At 26.6% G+C, this 22,117-nt stretch overlaps 2 protein-coding genes and 1 non-coding gene across 7 annotated transcripts; 2 read left to right on the top strand and 1 right to left on the bottom strand.

Moving 5' to 3' along the window:
* Nucleotides 1-71: 71 nt before the first annotated feature.
* Nucleotides 72-5,111, top strand: LOC118450540 (cytosolic carboxypeptidase-like protein 5). Of its 4 annotated transcripts, XM_035886348.2 has the most exons (11): nt 72-445; nt 832-989; nt 1,233-1,525; nt 1,677-2,015; nt 2,110-2,381; nt 2,490-2,643; nt 2,750-2,846; nt 2,941-3,244; nt 3,332-3,539; nt 3,622-3,783; nt 4,601-5,111. In XM_035886348.2, exons 2-11 carry the CDS (start codon nt 884-886, stop codon nt 4,646-4,648), a joined length of 1,983 nt encoding a protein of 660 aa, XP_035742241.2. In that variant the 5' UTR covers nt 72-445; nt 832-883; the 3' UTR covers nt 4,649-5,111. The 4 variants fall into 4 exon arrangements, with proteins under 4 accessions (XP_035742241.2, XP_035742240.2, XP_035742239.2 ...); XM_035886347.2 differs by lacking the exon at nt 4,601-5,111 and having other exon boundaries at nt 817-989; nt 3,622-4,046; XM_035886346.2 differs by lacking the exon at nt 4,601-5,111 and having other exon boundaries at nt 3,622-4,045.
* A 332-nt stretch (nt 5,112-5,443) lies between these two features.
* Nucleotides 5,444-8,432, top strand: LOC118450543 (sodium/bile acid cotransporter 7). 2 transcript variants are annotated; one of them, XM_035886353.2, is made up of 6 exons: nt 5,444-5,598; nt 5,739-5,909; nt 6,566-6,792; nt 7,138-7,281; nt 7,431-7,680; nt 7,875-8,432. In XM_035886353.2, exons 2-6 carry the CDS (start codon nt 5,777-5,779, stop codon nt 8,135-8,137), a joined length of 1,017 nt encoding a protein of 338 aa, XP_035742246.1. In that variant the 5' UTR covers nt 5,444-5,598; nt 5,739-5,776; the 3' UTR covers nt 8,138-8,432. The 2 variants fall into 2 exon arrangements, with proteins under 2 accessions (XP_035742246.1, XP_035742245.1); XM_035886352.2 differs by having other exon boundaries at nt 5,739-5,918; nt 7,875-8,423.
* A 1,295-nt stretch (nt 8,433-9,727) lies between these two features.
* Nucleotides 9,728-9,799, bottom strand: TRNAD-GUC (transfer RNA aspartic acid (anticodon GUC)). Its single transcript has one exon. It is a non-coding gene; the product is annotated as a tRNA-Asp (tRNA).
* Nucleotides 9,800-22,117: the final 12,318 nt, after the last annotated feature.

Below are 22,117 nucleotides of genomic sequence, written 5' to 3'. Positions count from 1 at the left end.
ACTTACATTTCCGATTGATCTGTCATCTAACAAAAAAACTGATATACGCCAACCTTTTATATAACATGTGTAAATTATAGAAAATAATGAAACCGGTTTTCATATCTTTGTAGAAACATTTTTCTGCTCGATGATAAAAAAATCGATTACATAGATCCGTATTTATATAGTTATTCAAAGGAAAAGATCACGATTTTATAAATCTTATGAATTGAAATTTAAATCTACAATAATCTGTAGAAAAGAAATTTTAAATGACTGGGAAAATACGCGTGCGTAAATTCAAAGTCAATTGTGAAGTGGACGTAGTAACGATTGCCCTTCATCTCTTTCTTTTTTACTCATGTCTGCACATACCATGATTATAATCAGGAAGAAAAGAACAGCTGACAAAAAATATATCTATTGATGTGTCATTAGTCAAACAGTGATAAACTGCAAAGACGTAAGTTTTAAATAATTTTTTTATGATAATTTTAGGTATAATGAATAGCTTTTAATAAATTGACGTTTAATAAATTTTAACGTTTAGATTTTAAGTTGTAAATGTAATCAAGATTAACTAACCAAATATTTAGGATATTTTGAGTATTACTTAGATCAAAATGTTATTATTAGCTATATATGTTCAGAAAATATGTCATAGTTTTTGACGCTGTAAATAAAACTTTTAATATTATAAAAATCTAAATTTATTTAAATATACTAAATACTATAGTAATTTTTTTTTAAGTTAACAATAGTATTGAGATATTTTGAATTTTTTATTTATTCTTTGAACATATAACCATATATTATTTTTTAATTTTTTCATAGAAATGTCTTTTCCAGTTCAACATGGAAGTCAATCAGTGAATAACGCAATAAAAGCAAATTGATAGATATGGCTGAAAATATTAACTGTGGTGGTTTTGTATTTTACAATAATTTTGATTCTGCTAATTTGGCTAAAGTTGAGTTGGTAAGAGTATCAGAGATATGTAATATAGGTAATCATTTTTATCTTATAACGTGCATAAACTAATATATTCATTAATAATATATTTATTCTCAAACTCAATGTTAAATTCAATATTATTTATATTGACAAATTATCATTATCTTCAATTATATGTTATTATTGTTACGTATCTTTCATGTACTTGCATATCTCTAATGTTAATGCTTCATATATGTAGAGTTTTATATATATATATACTTATACTAATCCAGTAATAATTGTCCATTTATAGCAATTTCTGAAAATGAAAGTAGATCCTGCAAAAGTTTAAATTCTGATGAGACATTTGATTATGAATTTAATTTGTGGACGAAGTATGATTGCCATGGAACAGAATATCAAAACAATAATCGAACATGGTTTTATTTTGGTGTTAAGGCATGTGCTCCAGGTATTTGCGTCAGATTTAACATAGTTAATTTAAATAAACAAGTTAGAATGTTCAGTCAAGGAATGTGTCCAGTATATAAAATAATACCAGGACAACTTCATTGGGAACGGATCCATGATAGACCAACATATAAAGTAATTATATTATGAATAATATAACAATTGGTTAAAAATTAAAGTACATAATATGATAACAATAAAAATAATACTATTTTTTATTTGGGTTTATTCTTGAGAAATAATAAATTAAAAATTGTTATTCTTAATACTGTTTTTAATTCCACAGGTTGATCAAACCAGTAGTGACTTTACGCTATCTTTTACTTATTATACCCCAGAAAATCAAAAGGCTGTAACATATTTTGCTTTCACTTATCCTTTTTCATACACTGATTTACAAAACTATTTAAAAAAAATTGACATAAGAATGGCGAAACACTATGTGACAAGCATTGATGACATATATTATCACAGGGAATGTGCAATAAAATCATTAGAAGGTCGTAGATTAGATGTTTTGACAATAAGTTCTTATCACAATATATTAAATGTAAGAGAGGATAGATTTGATAACATGTTTCCAGAGAAACATGAAGAAAGACCTTTCAAATTTTTGGATAAGAAAGTATATTTTCTTTTTGTTTTAATTTTTAATTTGTCTATGTAAATATTTGATAATTTATATGTGCTGCTAATTTATTAAATATATATATTTATAGGTTGTCTTTATAAGTGCAAGGGTACATCCAGGAGAAACACCATCCAGTTTTGTACTGAATGGGTTTCTGAAGTTTCTTTTAAATCGAGAAGATCAAATAGCTCTTCATTTACGTCGCATATATGTATTCAAGTTAATACCAATGCTTAATCCTGATGGTGTAGCTAAAGGACATTATCGGATGGATACTAAAGGAGTAAATCTCAATAGGATGTATTTAAATCCTTCTGAAAATGATCATCCTACAATATATGCAGCAAGAAATTTAATAAGGTAGAATATTTGATGTAATTTTTTCTTTGTTTTTTTCTAATACGTGATCTTTTTATTTATTTTTCTGTAAAAATATTTTATTATAAATTATTTTTTATAATATTATAGATATTATCATCATTCTTATAATATAATAGAAGAACAATTATCTTTGGAACTAGAAAGTACATGTATAAAGAATAAAAACAATATCAAAATGAAAGAGATACAACATCTACGTACTAATGTTATATGTAATACACCTACAAGATTACTACAACGGGTAATGCTGCATTATATTTTAATTATATCAAATTATGACAATGGGTCTGTCAAACATAACTTAATATTCTACAATATCTATTGCTTTTCATTAATATTGCCTCCAGGTAAAATTAATGACATTAAATGAAAGAGCTAAATCTGATACAGGAGTTAAATATGAATGTATGTTCACATCAAATAACTTGGATAATACATGTTGTGGTAAGGTGCAACATTATCAATTTGGTATAGTCATTTAGATTTATTAAATTATGAAATTTGTTTTTAAGATATAAATTTATTTTAATGTATTCAGGTGGACAAGAATTATTTAGCGATACACACGAATATCAAAATATATTAAAAGACAAATATACTGATAAAACAATGAGTCAATCTGAGTCAAATGATCTTTCTAAATCATCCACTGAATCTGGTCTCTATTTATATATTGATCTTCATGGTCATGCTTCAAAGAAAGGTGTATTCATGTATGGAAATCATTTTACCGATTCAGAAGATACTATTATGTGTATGCTTCTGCCAAAATTGATGTCCATTAACAATCCAAATTTTCATTTTTCATCATGTAATTTTGCAGAGAGAAATATGTACCTTATGTTAGTAAATAGATTATTGATGCATTAAAATTGATACTGTAAATGTAAAAGTTTAAAACAATAATAATAAGTTTGTATTTATTTCAGTGATAAAAGAGACGGTATGTCAAGAGAAGGTTCGGGTCGAGTAGCAGTGTATAAAATGACAGGCCTCATACGTAGTTATACTCTCGAATGTAATTACAATTCTGGTCGCTTAGTAAATATTATACCTGCCAGAATTCGTGATGGTATTAGTAAAACAACGAATCATTTGTTTGTACCTCCTAAATATACTCCAACAGTGTTTGAAGCGGTACAAAATTTTGTTTATATATATATATATATATATAATCTTAATTCATAAATCTTATTATGTATATAATTATAACTTATAGGTAGGAGCAGCATTAGGACCTTCTATCCTTGATCTTACTAATAATAATCCCAACAGTCGATTACCAAACAGTCAATATCGTTCATTAAGAGGTGTAAGATCTTATTTGAAGTTAACGCAAATGAATAGTCTTTCTGCATCATGCAATAAATCTGCGTATAAGGTAAATTTCCGTTTAAATAATGAAAATAAAATTTTAGACAGTAATATAACATCATGCGTTTTATCCTAATATAATTTATATGTACATTACTGTATTAACAGTAATGTCAATAAATATTAGTTTATTAATAAAAATAACAATATTAAATTTTTCTTGTATTCAAACAAAATTTTATTTAGATAGAATTTAAAGAAATTGATAATTTATTTTTCAAGTTTTTGATCATATAAGTAATTATTTCTTGTCATAATATATTATATTATTTGTATATTTTATAGAAAATGAATTAGTATTTGGATAAAAAATAAAATGCATAATAAAAAAATTTATTTCTCATAAATCAATTTTTATAAGAAGTTTTAAATAAATGACAAATGCACAAATTTTCATAAGTTTTTATAAGTTTACAATACGTATTATATATAAGAAATTAAAAAAAAAAATATATATATACATACATACATATATATATTAATTTATTGTTGAATCAGATGTAATGTTTTGAATTAATGCATACAGGAGATATAGCGATTCTTAAAGTTTCAGAAATAAATAGAAGATAACTCATTATAAAATTATAAATAAAATAATTTCGAGACATTCTCTAATATTATTGATACTTTTAATATAATCAATATAATTCATTGTATATAAAGATTTTATATATAAATATGCATTAGTAATATCGAAGTAAACAACGCATACATTAATATTGTATCAGAAATGTTATCATATAACCAAGATCATAATATTTGTTTACTATTTATTGCTCATTACCTTTATATGTGTATATGATAAATGATATCTATTTCTTTAGAGAAAATCACGACATAAAAGTATACACAATCATATTTCTGGATCATGAAGATCTATTGAAGCAGATTGTATCTCAATGAGCAATCGTAAAAATCTCCTATATTTCATTACTAAAAATGATACGAAAATATCTACTGAATTCCATGAAATAAATAAAACTTACAGAAGATAGTATATGTGTAATTATTGCATCTAGTCTATATAATCATTTTGGATAAATAAAATTTTGAATAAGATATATTAGAACAAGAAGTAATAATAGTTTTATCAATAATAAATTTTTAGTAAATATATGTTTTATAAGGTATGTATGTGCATTAGAACACTTAATGATCATGATGTGCTATGCAGCTTAGCATACATACACTTCAAATAAAAAAATAGTATCACATATATAACATTTCTTTTTCTGTGATTTTCATATGAATCACATAATATATGAATACATGTATACACACACAAAAAATAACATTATTTTATAATATACATCGATTACTATTAAGTTTTATATGAATTCTTGTAAATGAATTTTGTAATGTTCTTTAAAATTATTATATGTTTAAATATATACATCCATTAATAAAAAAGTATTCATTTAATTTTATTATTGTCATAAATCCAAGTTGTTTATTCTATTAAATGTTTATCATTTTGAGTGTATTGCATAATATATAATTATCTTGTTAAAGAAAAATTATAAATACTATCTAACTATTAAAAAAATACTTTTCGATCAAAAAAGCAAACGTACATATGTATTTAAATATTAATCGTGTTCACTTGTCAGTTTATATATCAGACCACCAGAGAGCAGCATCCAACAAGCAAAAATATCCGTCGGTAATGAAAATGAGTAATTCATTGTAATAAGATAGTATCGTTTTTTTTGATAATTTCGTATTATTTCTGACAAGAAATTTCAGGGTTTTTTGTGTAATTATCCTTATTGTAAGAAGTTAATTTTTTAAAGATTAACTGACCATGGATAATTAGATAAAAGTAATATATTAATAATATTTTAATGAATATATTTAATTAAAAAAGAAATAAAAAAATTTATAATTAAATGTATTTTCTTATTTTAATTTTAAGTATGTTTATAATTATCATTGGATGATATAAATAAAGATATGTTTTAGGCTTAAGTATACTTTTTGAGGCTAATTTATAGCAAATAATGATACATTTGCATTATAAACAACATACAAAAATACAACAGAAAAAGCAAAATAAATTATTTCAGAGATATAGCTTTTTCTTCTCCATGCTCCTGTGTATGTTACTTGCTACTGTTCAACCATATTTAGGAGGTACAATCGGTATGCATTTATAAATAATAATATTTTATCAGTAATTAGTTTTATTTATTTATATATTTAATTATAGATGTTTATTTTTATTTGAATGTACATCTTAGAATAATGATAGATAATTAGAAAATTAGATAAGATACATATTATAAAATTTTTAAAATAGTAAAAACATAATACTTCAACAATAAATTAAAAATCTATGATCTATATATATCAGAAAATGTTAAATTTGAAAAACAGTAGCAATTATCCTTTAATGGATTCTTGCTTCCACAATATCAGCACTTTCTAGTAATTTTTTATTATTATTATTTTATTATATCAACACATTACTATATTTACATTAGTATTACTCATCTTAATTATTACTTAATTATGAAAAAGCTGGAGGAATTTTATACATTTTATACTTAGGAAGTTATACTTGAATTTTTTTAAATAGTGCATTAGTAGGAATAATTAAAGACAATAATAGGAGAAATACTTTTACAATAAGTTTGAATATCTCAAATCTATATAAATTTGATTATTAGATTATTAATGTGTATAAACAATAAAAATGTAGTTAAATTAGATTAATTACTCTAAAATAATATTATAGTCATATGTATTTAGTAGCATATAAATAATATGGATATTATGTTCCATTATAGGTATAGCAAGTGGCAATTTTATTGTTTGGTATTTTGCAGTGCCACTAACATATTTAGAGGCAGGATTATTATGTACTCCACATTCTCTTTATATGGCACTAAGAAATGGTTACCTGATATTATTTGTGATGGTTTTTATGTATGGTGTGATGCCCTTTTTAGCTAAGCTTGGAACATATTTGTTAATACATTCTGAAGTGAATATATGGCTTCTTAAAGGAATGGAAGTAAATATCAATGAAGTTCGGCGAATTGCATGCACTTTATATAATCTGGCATGACTTTTCACATAATTTATGCACAATTTATTTATAAAAATCAATATATTATATCATGGAATAAGTACGTATTCGAACAAAAAGTGAAGTAAATAAGATCATCATCATAATCATCATCATCATCATTATTTCTATTATTGTTATAATTACTGTAATTTTTGTTTATATGAAATTATCATATATAGTGATATTTCATTATAGTTGAATAATAATTTGGAAAAATTATATAAAATAAAATATAAAATATATCATAAAGAAAAGTTTAATATAAATGAAGCAATATATTTTTTGTAGGTACTGTATTGTATGCCACCGCCGTTTACTTCCAGTCTAGCACTTTGTCAGCTAGCACAAGCTGATTTACCAACTAGTGTGATTACTACTTTAATAGGACATTTTGGGGGCTTTTTTTTGTCTCCAATTCTTCTATATTTCGTGGTAAATCATATTTTTAAAAATTTCTTTTCTATTTCTTTTTCAAAATTGTACAATTATATGATTATATAGTATTAATTATTACACATAAATACAAATAAAAGACCAAAGATTATAATTTGTAAGATATAAATATATTTTCTATATTACAGTTAGGAGCGTCTACTCCACCTTTAGTTGGTGTTAATGTCAAGGAGATTATATATAGTACTCTATTACCTCTAATTATTGGAATGGTATTACAGTTTTATGTAGTAAACCCTAATGTTTGCTCTATAATTGGCATTGGACGATATTCTCAAGGATTATTATTAATCATAGCATATTACTGGTTTTCTGATGCAGTTTCTGCAGATGTGTCATCCTTGCAAGCTATAGACATATTATTATGTATACTAATTGGTATGTTATTATCGAAAATATAATTCAAGTTATATATTAAAATTCCATAAAAGTAAAAAAACATAAAAATACTTATTGCTTTAAGCATTATTCTGTGTATATATATATAATAATAATTAATAATTTTATAATAATTTTATATTTAATAATATTAATAATTTTATAATATAATGATTCTTTTTTTAATATTTCAGCTTGCATCGCACAACTCTTCACATGCTGTCTATATTGGAGTTTATGTTCTCGATGGTTACCTAGAAATACTCTTCTAGCAGCATTATTTGTTAGTACTCATAAATCAGTTGGTCTTGGAAGCTGGATTTTACGAAGTACATATCATGGATCTGCTCAAGGTCCAGCAGTGAATTTACCACTTTCAATCTTACCTGTTGCACAACTCGTGCTAGGTACTTTATTAGCAAGTTGGATTGCTCCGCAGTATTCATTAAAAAATTAAAAAAAAAGTCTTGGAAGCTTACTTATAGTTTTAACAATGTATAGTCACATAGATATAAATATTCATTTTCTTTCCATTAAACCTTTAAGAAATGGCTCATATTCACATAGTATTTAAAAGTTATTTTATGTATTAAGAATACAATTATCAAAATATTTTATTCTTAATATTAATTATAAAAATATTAAAAACTATATAATTCAACTTCTAACTTGAATATTTATATTTCTACAATATATCTATCAAATGATACCGAATAAAAACGATCAAATAAATATTATTTATTGCTTTAACAAAATTTCAGATATTTATTCGAATATGTAAATTTATTAATCCAAAATTTGTATGAATATGTAATCATTTAAAGCTGTATTCATAATACAGACATATACGTTGATAACACGTAAAGAATTAATTTCGTAATAATTAATATTCGTAATATTCGTAATATTCGTAATATTCGTAATAATTAATATATATTATTATTTATTGTTATGGGAACTGAATAAAATAAATCCATTGTTTTATTATGAGTGTTTTTATCAATATATGCAAAAGTTTATATATGTATACATCGATTGACTAATGGAATTTCCGTATGGAACAAAGATGAAGCATGCAGGACCGATGTAATTCATTTATGGCTATCTTAAATATTTCTGCATAATTTTTATTTATTTTAATTTAATTTCGTAGTACATGTCACTTGTTTTTATAAGTTAAAAAATTTTTGAGATATTTATTATATTAGAATCAAAAGTTAAATTCAATTGAATTTACTCGTATAACTTTATAGCGTGTAACTGTTGATATAAATTTTAAGTTCATTTATTTCTTATTAGACAACAGAATAGAGCTATATACATTCACCAAGCATATGTACACACATTTACACTTTTCGTCGTATCTAAAAACTTAGTGAAACAAAAAGGAACATATAAATGTATACTAGAAAATTATATAGTTATTTTTTCTTAGATTAGGGAAGAAATATAATATATGTATATTTCTGCTAACGAAATATAAACAAAGAAATATATAAAAGTCAATAAAAAGTATAAAAAGAATAACAGTATGTTTTATAGAAGAATAACAGACTAATGGCTCTGAAGTGAGTATTAGGAGACTTAAGACTATTATTAGGATTATTGTTGCATTTATTGCTATGATTTACATGTAGATACTAAAATTAATTATCTTCTGCTATATTTAGTTACAGTAAAATATAGAAAAAAACCATTTGTAAAAAATCTACTGATGCTATTCGTGAGTTTTTAGTATGGTTTATAGTTTTTTTACATCAGCTCTACATTGTATACTTGTAAATATACGTGCGCCAATTCGAATATATATTTAATCCATATATCCATACAGACGCACATATTACAAGCACACCTATGCATTCATATATATCCATTTACACGCCTCACATATACGCGCCATAAATAAATATTTTTATATACATATTCACATACGCTTATATATTTATATCTAGCTATGAATTTAGATTAATTTATATATATACTTAAAGAAAAAATAGAAACAAAAAATATGAAAGTAATATAAAATAAATATAAAAAAAATGACTTACTCCCCGGCGGGGAATCGAACCCCGGTCTCCCGCGTGACAGGCGGGGATACTAACCACTATACTACCGAGGATAAGAATACTTTATTTTAATTATTTTTATTATATAAATTCTATCTAATACTATTATATTTTTAATAACTTTAACGATATAAAGTAGTATACAATAATAGTTTTCTATAGTTTTACAACGTTATTTCATAAGTATAAGAATGACAGTCCTGTTTTATTTCCTCACTTATATAAGAAGTAATAGTTTCTATTTGTTTATATAATTATTTTTAATGTTTTAGTATATATTTATATTTATATTCTTTTATGTATTAAAGCCACCAATATTTCTTAGTATTTTTCCCATAATCATCATTTTCGCATATAGATAATAATTTTCAATGAAAGTTCATATTAATGTTATTTAAATTTTTAATAGAATCTTCGTTATTCAAATAAATGATTTAGGCAGGACATAACCAGTGTGTCCCATTGTTTTAAAATATTGCGGTTTTTTATATATTAAACTATAAATAAGGCTATTTGAATTTACTTCGTGGATATGAACTTAGTAATATCTAATCAATTTTAAGATGAATAAATCTATACTTATCATCTTTGTTTCTTCGTACAGTTTATGTGTATTAATGTATTTAGTGTAATTTGATTCTATGATCTATACTTACCTAAATGTGCTCTGATACATTTCTATTCGAAAGATCTGATTTTTTTCCATAATTCCAGCACTAATATTAAATCAAACTATACATACGTAAGTTGTGATAAGTCTTATCAATAATTTATAGAATAATAATTTTATTGTTTTATATAGATTTTACAAATAGAACGGCTAAAAAAAACTTTTTACACTTTATCTAATTGTATAATTACATGTAGGTTATAGTTCAATTTAAAATTTAGACATCTAAATAGCGAATGTCTCTTTGTGCGGTTTATTTACGAGACATCATCGTCATAAATACTAAATTTTTTCGAGTTCATTTAGACATCTATGTTTCCATTTGATATTATTTCATAGATATGTATGGCCGAAATAGTATAGTCTCGCTTTTACTTATATTTATGTTGAGTTTTCAGATATAGAAATAATTCCGGATTTTCTTGAAAATGCTTTGAAGTTCCTTTTTTATGATCTGAGGTTTATCGTTTTTTACGTATATTAAGGTTGTTCAAAGAAATGGGTTTCATGATGCTCGCACGAGAAGCTACGGTAACTCACCGGATCATCTTAATAAGCTTAATAAGCAGATGGTTCTATGGCAAAAATAAGGAAATACATGTTCAATTATTTATGTCAAGAAATCTGAATTTTTATAATATTGTTAAATTTTGAAAAAATTTGTAGTTTTTTTTAGATTTTATTGACTAATAAGATGAAGACTACGAACAACCTTAGCTAAATAAATTCCGGTGGTTTTTTTATTGCATCGATGTAAACGAAAATAATGAACTAATTTACTTTTTTTTCCTTATTTGATAATTTAGTAAGATGTTATATTTATTTCCTCCAATGACGGCTGACGTGAATTTCGCGGTGATTTGTGCTAGATAAGACACAGCATCAGTATAATTTTGTTCGATGACAAATGCATATAAAGTATACATATTATTTTTTCAAAATTAATAATTAGTGAATATATATATTATATTTTATTTTTAATAAACATAAAAAGACGAATTCATTTCCATATTATCTACGAAACTTTTCCTAGCGCTATTTTATTATGATTTCCTTTGTAGGAATTCACTTCATATTATTAATATTATAGCTACTATTACTATAATAATAATATGTAATATAATAACATAGTAATAAGAAGAAGAAACGAAAGAATATACTTATATTATATACATCATGAATTCTGGTGGTATGATGCATCAGGAAATAAATAATAAATTATCAAGTAAAGGTACGGGCAACTTGCAATATGTGAATAGAAAACGTCTGAAATAGACGAATTAGTGATTCACAAAAACTAAAAAAACCTCAGCGTCCCGTGAAGAAATTTCATATTGAAAACAACGGTGATTATGGACCAGATGCGGCTTGTCCTTAGCCATCCGATTTATGTGATGAGGATTTAATGCATGCCAAAAATCTGTTTGTAGAATTGTTAAAAAAAAGATTTCTTCAAAATCGAGCGCAAAACTCGTAGACAAGCAAATTTTTTCGAATGGAAAGAGCAGCGTTGTAAACGACCAATTGTTTCAATGTTCAGAAAAATTTGTAAAAGGAGACCACGTACTTCTTATGTAAAATTGATAGAATCCATTAGATATCTTTGTTTCAAGAAAAGTAATACTAGATGAGGAATTGAAAAAGAGCCATTTGCAATTAAATAATTCTTTACCGAGTACAGACTCGATATTGAAGATACGGGTCTGATTATAGATAAACATCAATCATTCTTGGCGGTTCCTCCAGACTTAATTGGTACCGATACTTTTATTAAAGTCAAATGCCCAGCTTCAATAAAGGATATGATGCCAATGGAAGGAACTGAACGTAAAAAGATTACGTTCATGCACCTTCAAAATAAAGTGATGAAATTAAAAGACTCTGACAGGTACATGTACTAAGTGCAGGGTCTTTTACATATCACTCAAAGACAATGGTACTATTTTATTCTTTGGACGTCAAAAGAAAGGATTGTAGATAAATTAAAAAAATAATCGTTTTTGGTTAGATAAAATAGAAGAGAAGCTAACGGTTTTTTATTACGAGTGCCTTTTACTTGAAATTGTCGATTTCCATAAAGCTCTCGACTTTCATAAAATCTTTTAATTCGAGAATCGGCGCGGATTTTAGAAGCACAACGTGATTATGACAATCAAAGGTTTTCAAATATTAACATGCAGTCATTGTCTTTACAATTTTAATATACAATGTATTAAATAATATTTAGATGTATCTAAATAATATTTAAGTACATTTTTATTATTATTATTATTATCAGTAGTAGTAGTAATAGTAGTAGTAGTAGTAATAATCGAAATATTTAGAGTAAATTAGTCTTACAGGGAAAACAAGTAAAATAAAGCGCTGAGAGTTTTACCTCATAAGTATTGTGGAAATGAATTTATGTTTTAATTTGTATTAAAATAATATAATATATAAGTATTTGCTAATTATTTATAAGGAAATATTCGATAAAATCTTATTTTTTGTCGCAGATTTATATACTAATTCTTATATGTGTCAATTATATTATTTATAAACAAATATATTACAAATATATTATTATTATTTTGTATGCATTTATCGTGAAACAAATGCGTACCAACGTTGTATCTGTAGTACGGATCACTGCGAGACGCACGTTACTATCAAAGAAAAATATACATATGAAAACTGGAAAATGTGAGTTCACAGCTACTAAACTACTTACTCTACTTACTAACCAAAATCGATTATTATGTACGTTTGAGAGGGGAATAACCAACAAGTTTATTCACTGATACAATAAATACATGGTGGGATCAGCATTCTCCGCTTGTTTTGTAGTTTATATTTTGTCCATACCTGTCGCTGAAGTCACACACGCTTTGAACAAAAGGTAGTGAACAGTCTTAAAATACTAAATAAGATGAAGAAATTAATCATTCCTTGTTACGGACCTGGAAGGATTTTGTGGATTTTATTTGGCTTTGTGCTATGTCAAATTTTTATATTGTATTATATTACATCTCATTTTCACAAGGTATTTCAGGAAATATTTTTTTATAGTTTGAAATACGTTTAACCATATTGTATCAAATATTTTTTTAAGGGCTATAAATTTCGCGCCTACATATTTATCTTCGTTTCTATTTATTTCGTCTAATATAAATTTTGAAATTGCACGTATTAGGAATATTTTAATTGAGTTATATTAACTGGTCATGTTTTGAGCAGTGAGAAATTATTACATTATATATAATGGTCTCAAATACTTTGCTTAGATTTGGCAGTAGACTTATAGGTTGGTAAGTGGTTGTCATTCTATCTTTTTATTATTCTTTTTGATTGTTATTGTTTTTGCTGTTTCCCATATAGTTGGGAAGTACATACAGTTTAAACAATTGTGGATTATAATTGCGTAGAAATGAATGTACAATGATAATATTTACTTCGATGATATATTTGGGATTTCATAAAAATTCGACAATCTTTTATTGTTAAATTTGTTCAATGTGATTTGTAATTTAATGATTGATGTGAAATAATCTTGCATTACGAATAATTTGTAAAGTTATTGGCTAAATTTGTAGATGAATATATGCATACCGTTTTCTGATTATCTTTTCTGCTTATCTTCATCTATATCATTTTTGTGTTAATAATGAGAGGAATAAATTTCAATCCTTAAATAATCCTTATGTAACATTTAATAAACGAATAATCAAGTTGATTTTTTTTTGATTCGTACTATATTGTATTGTCCATGTCGCTAATTTCCTCGAACTGTTTTACCTCTTAGAAAGACTACAAAGCGACAACATGTCACCGTTTATGCCATAATTCATGACGCGTATTAAGCCTCGTTACGACATTGGACACCTAATCGATCAATCCTAACTAAACAATCCAATCAATCACGCAACCGATAATTGGACGACCAAATCGACTACATTTTAATTGATCTATTTTTTGTTTGATAATGTTCTCTGCTTATTTCGTTATTTTGTGTTGTTATTGTGTACTGTTTCGAAATGGACGTCTAAAATTTATAACTTATCATCTATATTTGAAATTGAGTAATTGTTATTTAAGTCAGTTCTCAATAAGTTTTTATCGATGTTAGCATTTCGTATTTGTTAAGTATCATTTAAGGAAGTTTTAATTCTCTGTCGTTTTCTTCTCCCGATCAGAAAATCGAGACATTTATTTGTTGTAAAAAATAATTCTCTGAGTTTATGGATTAATAGGTTTGATATTTTATTTTTCTAATGTCTATTAATTGATTAATGGAATGCTTTTTTTATTTCATATCTGACTATCATAAGTAATGTATCATTTATAGGTAATCAATTTCTGATTTTTGATAAATTATTAATTCTGATAATCAATTGATTTTTCTCTTTTTGCAGTTTTATTATTTTCGATAAAAGTTATTATTTTCGACTAAAATTATTATTTACACGAGGCACAATGTAATTTAATGCATTTTTTATGTTTTTTTAGTCTAACTATGTAGCTGTCGATTTCATCTGTGGTCAGGTTTCTATTATTTGATATGTCTGTATTATTATTTTCTGTTAGGTATGTTTTATATTTAATCCAGTCTACTTTGTCAAAGTCGTATTTTACTAGTGCAATTTGTACGCCAAATAAAAGGCATATATAAACAAATTTCAATTTTTACTGCTAGATTAAAATTAGAACTATCTTGCGATGTTTTTTTGTAATTTCATCTATTAGTTGTATTTTAGAATTAAGGGGACTAGAATTTTTCTGTGATGACAGGTGAGTTGGCTTCAATATTGTTGGCTTCAGATTGTACGGACTGCTTTTTAACTTAGTATTACTGCTTTATAAGATAGGACTTTCGTTACAGTTCTTTACAATTTACTTCTTTTTTCTTTGGTTTCGTTCATAAGAGCTTTTTCTCTTTGATTTTCTGTTACATTTGTTTCAGTTTTGAACATTTTTTATAGAGAGTCAAATGGCCGAAATTTCCGTAATTTATACGATATGGACTGGATGCCGTTTCATTTTTATTTCCTTTATTTTGAAGCACGGATTCTTCTAAATTGTGCTTATTATTGCATTTTAAACATCTATATTCTAAATTTTAATTCGATGCTACATGATACATTGGTATCGTTCACATTGATTTCTATTCTTTTTAAGTAACTTTTCCCATAAAACGACCGAGTAAAGAAGCATTTTATTTGTTTGAGACATTCAATGCTACTTTTATGTAAGAGTTAGTTAGACTAAGAAAATGGGTAGATTTCTGTCCTCTTGAGTCAATCGCTTCAGGGAAAATTTTTCACACTTAAAAAGAATAAGTTTTTTATTTGTTTTCTATTAAGTGTGTCGAAAACTTTTTTTAATACAAATTCTCCTTCAAGATTTTTTAGGAATACGCTAATATTTTTGTCCACTTTTAGATTTATATATGAAATATTAGATTTTATAGGATTGGATTAAATAGGATAAATAGAATTGGATTAAAGTATTCGATTTTAAGATTGGTTAAACAGTAGTTGTTTATATTCAGTAATTTGATACTATTTTTTTGTATCCTTTTTTGGTTGGCTTTTATATAATAAAATGTCGTGCCGGTAACTTCTTCATCAGTTGTTATAGTTGCTTTCTTGTTGTTGCACTCAAGAATTTTAAATTTGTTTTTTATTTCAATACCTTCTGTATTTTTCCTTGTGGTTTTGTCTTCTTTCTTTTTCTAGCTGTTGTGACAGATTTTCTATTGTTTTGTTTTGTTTAGATTTGTTATGAGATTAAGCAGGTCATCGTAAGAGGGATTTGTTTTCCCTTCCACTGACGGCCGTTTACTTTCTATGACGATACTTGATTTAGCTGCTTAGTTCTTCATTTTTGATTCTTCTTTAGACGAGTCAAATGTTGTAGTCTTTCGTTTAATTAAATTTGATTTAGTCTTTTCATATACTTAATTTTTGTGAGTTCTTTGATGATACATTTTAATGTAAAATCCGATTACAAATCGAACTTCTCCTTATTTGTTGATATTCCTATCATTTTTGAAAGTTTTGTTTTTAAGGTTTTAATATCTGTGTCCTTATTGTTTTCACATTGTGTAATACATGCTTCAATTTTATTTTTAGTTCTTAACGAACTTTCGTTTTTTATATATTGCGCTGTACAATTTTCATTAAGGATTGGGATTCCATATGAATTATTATCATTATTGTTTATATTAAATAATTTTTTTTCACTGGTTTTGTTAAGTAATTGAATCTTCTTGAAGAAGAACAAGAAGAACATGGGTGATTGTGCTTTTCATTGCCACTTTGATTGTTACTTACAATATGATACATTGTTTTGCTAACAAAGAGAGAAAAAACCCTCCAGGGATAGAGGTTTTAAGAAAAATGTCTCATCTCAACAGAAATTCTAGGAATACTAATCAGGAATACTGAGAATACTAATCATATTACCGAAGAAAACTGATATACGTTTCTGATTACAATATACATTAGTTACCTTTTTATGGCTATATCTACCTAGTTAGTTTATACATTAGTTTCTTTGAGATACTGATCACTTTACTATTGTAGCACACTATTTTAGTTCGTTATTATGTAATGTCTATGCTAAAGTAATTTGATTATTTGTATAATCGTCTATCTATCTATCAGTATCTATATAATCTGAGTAAGCTATGTATTTTTAAACTTTTGATTGATTTTGTTGTCGCTAAAGACAAGGATTTTTTAAAATAAAACGTAAAATAATGGTAATGAATCAAGTCAAACTGTATCGAAACTCTTTTCTAGGCTTATTAAGCAGGTTTCACAACTCAGTGTTTCTCGCTCAGCATATATCAGATGTAAATTTAATGATTGCATGAATTGTGAAGTACCTGTGAAATGAAGTCCGAATTAATACTCGGGGATAATCTCTTTATATTTATTAAATTTATTTTAACCCTTTGATCTACGCGCTACGCGCTACTTTGACCGCTCGAACTTTCGCAAAATGTATACTTCTTATGACATGTATATCTCAGCGCAACAAAAGAAATTGTGAAATAATAAACAACGTTTGGGCGCAATTAGTACACTATATACTACTATATAGTACTATATACTACTATAAAGTATTACGACTTCGACTCCTGCGTACTGCTAATAATGCAAATTCTTCATCACGAGTCTGACTCATGGTTTTCGCTTATGACACAAATTTTTTACCACGAGTCTGACTCGTGGTTAGCAGGGCAAAGGGTTAATATCGTCATTTATAGTTATTTCAAAAATTTTTGCTTATTTTGGGGAGTAAGTTTACGAGTTTATAATAAAAGAATTAACCGTTATTTTCATTCTTGTGAATAGTGAATCGAGAATTAATGGAAAATAATTTAATTAATTCTTGCAGACATCAACAATCACTTTCCTATAAAACTGTAATTGCTGCTGAGGTTATTCTATGTGGTTCTAGCTTTTTGTGGCCAGCATCGCCCGATAAGCGAGCGTTGCTGTGATGAGAGGTATTGGTGCGCGCAGTTGAGAAAATAAACACTTTTAAAGATAAATACTAAAACTAAATCTCTAATTTCCTTTCAAAAGAAATATAATACTGTTTAGTTTACTATATCTATGCGTATCTTATCGCTCAGAAAGAAAGACGTACGCGAGCCGCTTTATAATATGTGTCTGTACTGTTTAAGCACCTATTTGCGCCTATTTATAGACGCATCCACAATGGGAAAAAAACTTGGACAACTATTTGCCGACCCCCGACCGCAAAGAGTTAGGATTAATGACTAAAAATAAAATAAAATATCCTTAGGAATATTTAGAGATCATTGAAAATCTTACTTTAGGTAATCGATCTTCCATTTTCAATAATTACGTACAAATGACGACTTTTCTCATAAATCCACGTTTGAATTTTAATTCTTTGCCGTTTTGTAAAAATAAATTGATTTGGAACAACTTTGATGATTTCCAACTAAATATATATATAGAAGAAGAAGAACAAGAAAGACAAAGAGAAATATCTTTCTCTTCGTTCTAGAATTAGTTCTACAGTAATTCTACTACAAGAATTAGTTCTACAAAACATTAAAAAAAATGAGAAAAGTATTGTACATATTTTGTATCGGATATATCAAAATATTATATTCTTCTTTTTCTTATATTATATTAAGGAGTAATATCAACTTGTCTTACTACTATACGATTTCATGTATACACGCTCATATATATACACCTGACATTATATATATACACCTTTACATATAATTTGTAAATCATGTATAATCAAACGCAAGTTAGATTATGTGAAAAATTATTAATATAATAAATGAAGTTTTAAAATTTAAATCACATACTTTGAGTCATTCCTCTATAATATCCAATCCAATGACAATGATCTCACATCTTAACTTCGTTATGTATAAATACTTTTTCGTAAATATTGCAATAAATTGCGTTTCTAAGATTCTTAAATTCTTTTTCTCTCTTTTTTTTAACTATCATTTTAACGTTTTTTTTTTTTGCATATAAACTGAGAAATCTTTATTAGGATCTCTTGTAATTTGAATATAAAATATCCGAATGCATATCGGATTCTTTTAAAGGAATTATATTTTTAAATGTAAAACTTTTTACATTGAATTTATTGATATTATTCAAAACGTTATTTATAATAAATTCGGCATTAAATATCGTATTTACCTTTACGTATTTATGTGTACACATCGTGAAGGAAATGTCTTTTTCTTTCTGCGATGATGAAGTTGATATTTTTTTTCGTTTTGTTTTCATATCTAATCCACCTTCAAATCCGAGACATAAATGATGTTTAAATTTTTCTCTCAAGCACATAAGCTGAACAATTTTTGTTTAAATTCGATAGTTAAATTATTATCGTATACAAAAAGATTTTTAATTTAGATAAATATTATAATTTTTTATTCATTTTTGACAATCTATTTCTCTTCTAATCAATAGTATTTGTTTCTTCTTTATTTCAATATAATAATTTTTCTTAATATAAATTTTTCTTTATTTCAATATAAATATTCTCGTCACTTCTATTTTATTTTGCTTTGATCATTTTGAAAAAATATATATACACAAAGAATATAGATCACTTTAAGATTGAAACATTATACCATGTTTCAATAATTTATATAATCGTTTTATCTCTCTCCGTCTCACTTTCCCTCTCTCTTCTTGTACATATCTTTTCTAAGAATAACGGAAGAAGTATATAATTTCATTTTTTTTTCTTTTTTTTTTATAATTCCCAGAAATTTCCTCGCAATTTGTCACGTGAGACATTCGACGAGTTGTTTTACTGAATTGAGGATAGTACGTGAGTGTTATTCCCAGTGAAATAGCACTATTATAATATCCTGTTGTTTCAGACTTGCGTAACTAGATCTTGAGGCCTTTTTTTTAAAGTCTTCTTGCTGCATTGTTGTTGTAGAGAGTGTTGGTTAGCGGGTTAGGATGGTTTAGGGTCCTTGATTTGTATTTTTCATACATCCGCTATATCTCCTTTGATACTGCTGGGATTTGTAGATCTTTACGTATGTCCTCATTTTTGACATACCATGGCGCGTCCACAATTGTATGGATTATTATTGATTGCATAACTTCGATTTTAGAGATGTGGCTTTTAGCTGCCGGGCCCCATAACTGGATGCCGTACATCTAAATAGGCTTTATTATTATTTTTTATATTAGTAACTTATTTTCTATACTTAGTTTAGATTTTCGACCTGTTAACCAATAAATGTCTTTTCTTTTAAGTTTAATTTGTAGTATTTTTTTATGAATGTGTTGTTTCCAGGTTAGTTTAGAGTCAAGATGCAAATCCAAATATTTAATTGATTTAGTTTGGGGTATTTCATTATTGTGTATAATGATTGTTGATACTTTGGCTTTGCGAAGAGTGAATGTAATGTGATTGCACTTATTGTAGTTGATTTTAATTTTTCGATCTACCAGCCATTTTTCAAGCTATTTTATGTGATTTTGCAAGATTATAGCTGCTTCTTGTAGATCTTCGTGTGTAGTTAAAATTGCAATGTCATCGGCGAATGTACTTAATATAGTATCTATAGAGGTACTAGGTTTTGTTGTTGCGAGGTTTGTTTGGCTGTTACTTGTGCATAAGTTCTGTTATTAGTAAAAGTGTTTAATATAGTTTTAAGAAGTGTCTATTTTTGGATTGTATTCTGTGGTATAAGGAATATAGTTATTGTTAGTTTCAGATAATGTTCTTCGTCTTAAAGGAGGAAATGTTTTGTGTTGTAGTTGTTTACGTACCAAATCGTCTTTATAACTTGCTGGATAATTACTTTGGTAATTAAAGCACTTTACGTTTACTAGTTTACCCTGTTGTGGGCAAAATGTAGTTAAGTGATTGCCTGCACATTTAACACAAGCAGCTAACCTATTGCAGTAATTTTTCGTATGACCGTAGGTTTGGCAGCAATGGCATTGAGGTATGTCGCGTTTCGGTCTTGGCGGTTTGAATTTAATTAATGTGTTGAGTAGTTTTTCTATGCTGTATATGTCCTTGTTATTATTATTTGGTTCAAGTTCAATAGCAAATAGAGGTAGTGGGTGTTTAGTATTATATTTGACTATATTATTAATCGATCTAATAACGTGTTTGTGTTGCTTAAATTCATCATTATTTTCTGTAAATTTGTTTTTGGATGAATTCCGATAGAATTACCTTGTAATGTCTTTCACCTTTAAGTTGATAGATGTGAAAATTTGCGTCTTTACTTTTTAACTCGTTTATTACTTTTCTATAGTGGTCCGAGGATGATAATTGGACTTTTGTCTGCTTATCTGTGAGTTTTTACTTTAAAGTAAAATTATTATGCTTGTTATACGAGTAATTCTATCAGCAGTTCAATGACTTAAGCTTGAGTGTAAATAGAAGGAGATTTGTTTCCTTCATTTGTTTTGGTGTCTTCATTTGTTTGGTGTTACCTGTCGGTGTAGCATCGGTTTCAGAGAGGATACTGTATGAGTTGTGTGTAGGTATATCTTGTAGTCACATTTCAGATTGATTGAATGTGCGTGAATTTATCATATCTGCGATTGTATTAGATTTCCTTTTTTTGCTAGTAGATAGGGACTCAGCTCGGTAAATTGAAGCATTAGTGAACATTTCGATATCTTCTACTTCGTTATTTGATGTGTTCCGTATGGAACAGATGTCTCCCAATTTAGAGATTTTTAATTTTATTGGTGGCATGTTTGAGCCAGCACACATACGATGTACGCTTATTGTCTCACAGCGCCGAGATAATACAAGAGGTTGTTAATGTACGCTATGAGAATGAAAATATTAATTTATAAGTTTACGCGTGTAGAAAGAGAAAGAGCCGATATGCACTAATCGAAGTGCAAAGAGAAACTGGTATAATTTCATAGAAAGTGCAATGTTACAATAGCAAATCCAAATATTTTCTTATATTCGCGATATTAACATTAAATTCATCGTCCTCATAAATCTTATTTTATATTATGTAAATTTTACCACTAGCATATTTAAATATAACAACATTTTTATCTAAAATTAATCTATATCTGAGATTGAAATATATTTTTTAGATCTAACCCTTTCTCTACGGGCGGGTTCTCCGCCGCGGTACTTCCGCTAAACGGAATGCCGTTTAAACGTAAACGTAGGTCCCGTCAGTAGCATCTTATGGAAGGCC

Source organism: Vespa mandarinia, chromosome 6 (genome assembly GCF_050613455.1).
Source record: "Vespa mandarinia isolate Hongniang chromosome 6, ASM5061345v1, whole genome shotgun sequence".
Lineage (NCBI taxonomy): Eukaryota > Metazoa > Arthropoda > Insecta > Hymenoptera > Vespidae > Vespa > Vespa mandarinia.
The sequence above is the reverse complement of the archived record's forward strand: the minus strand, read 5'-3'. Positions and strand labels throughout refer to the sequence as shown.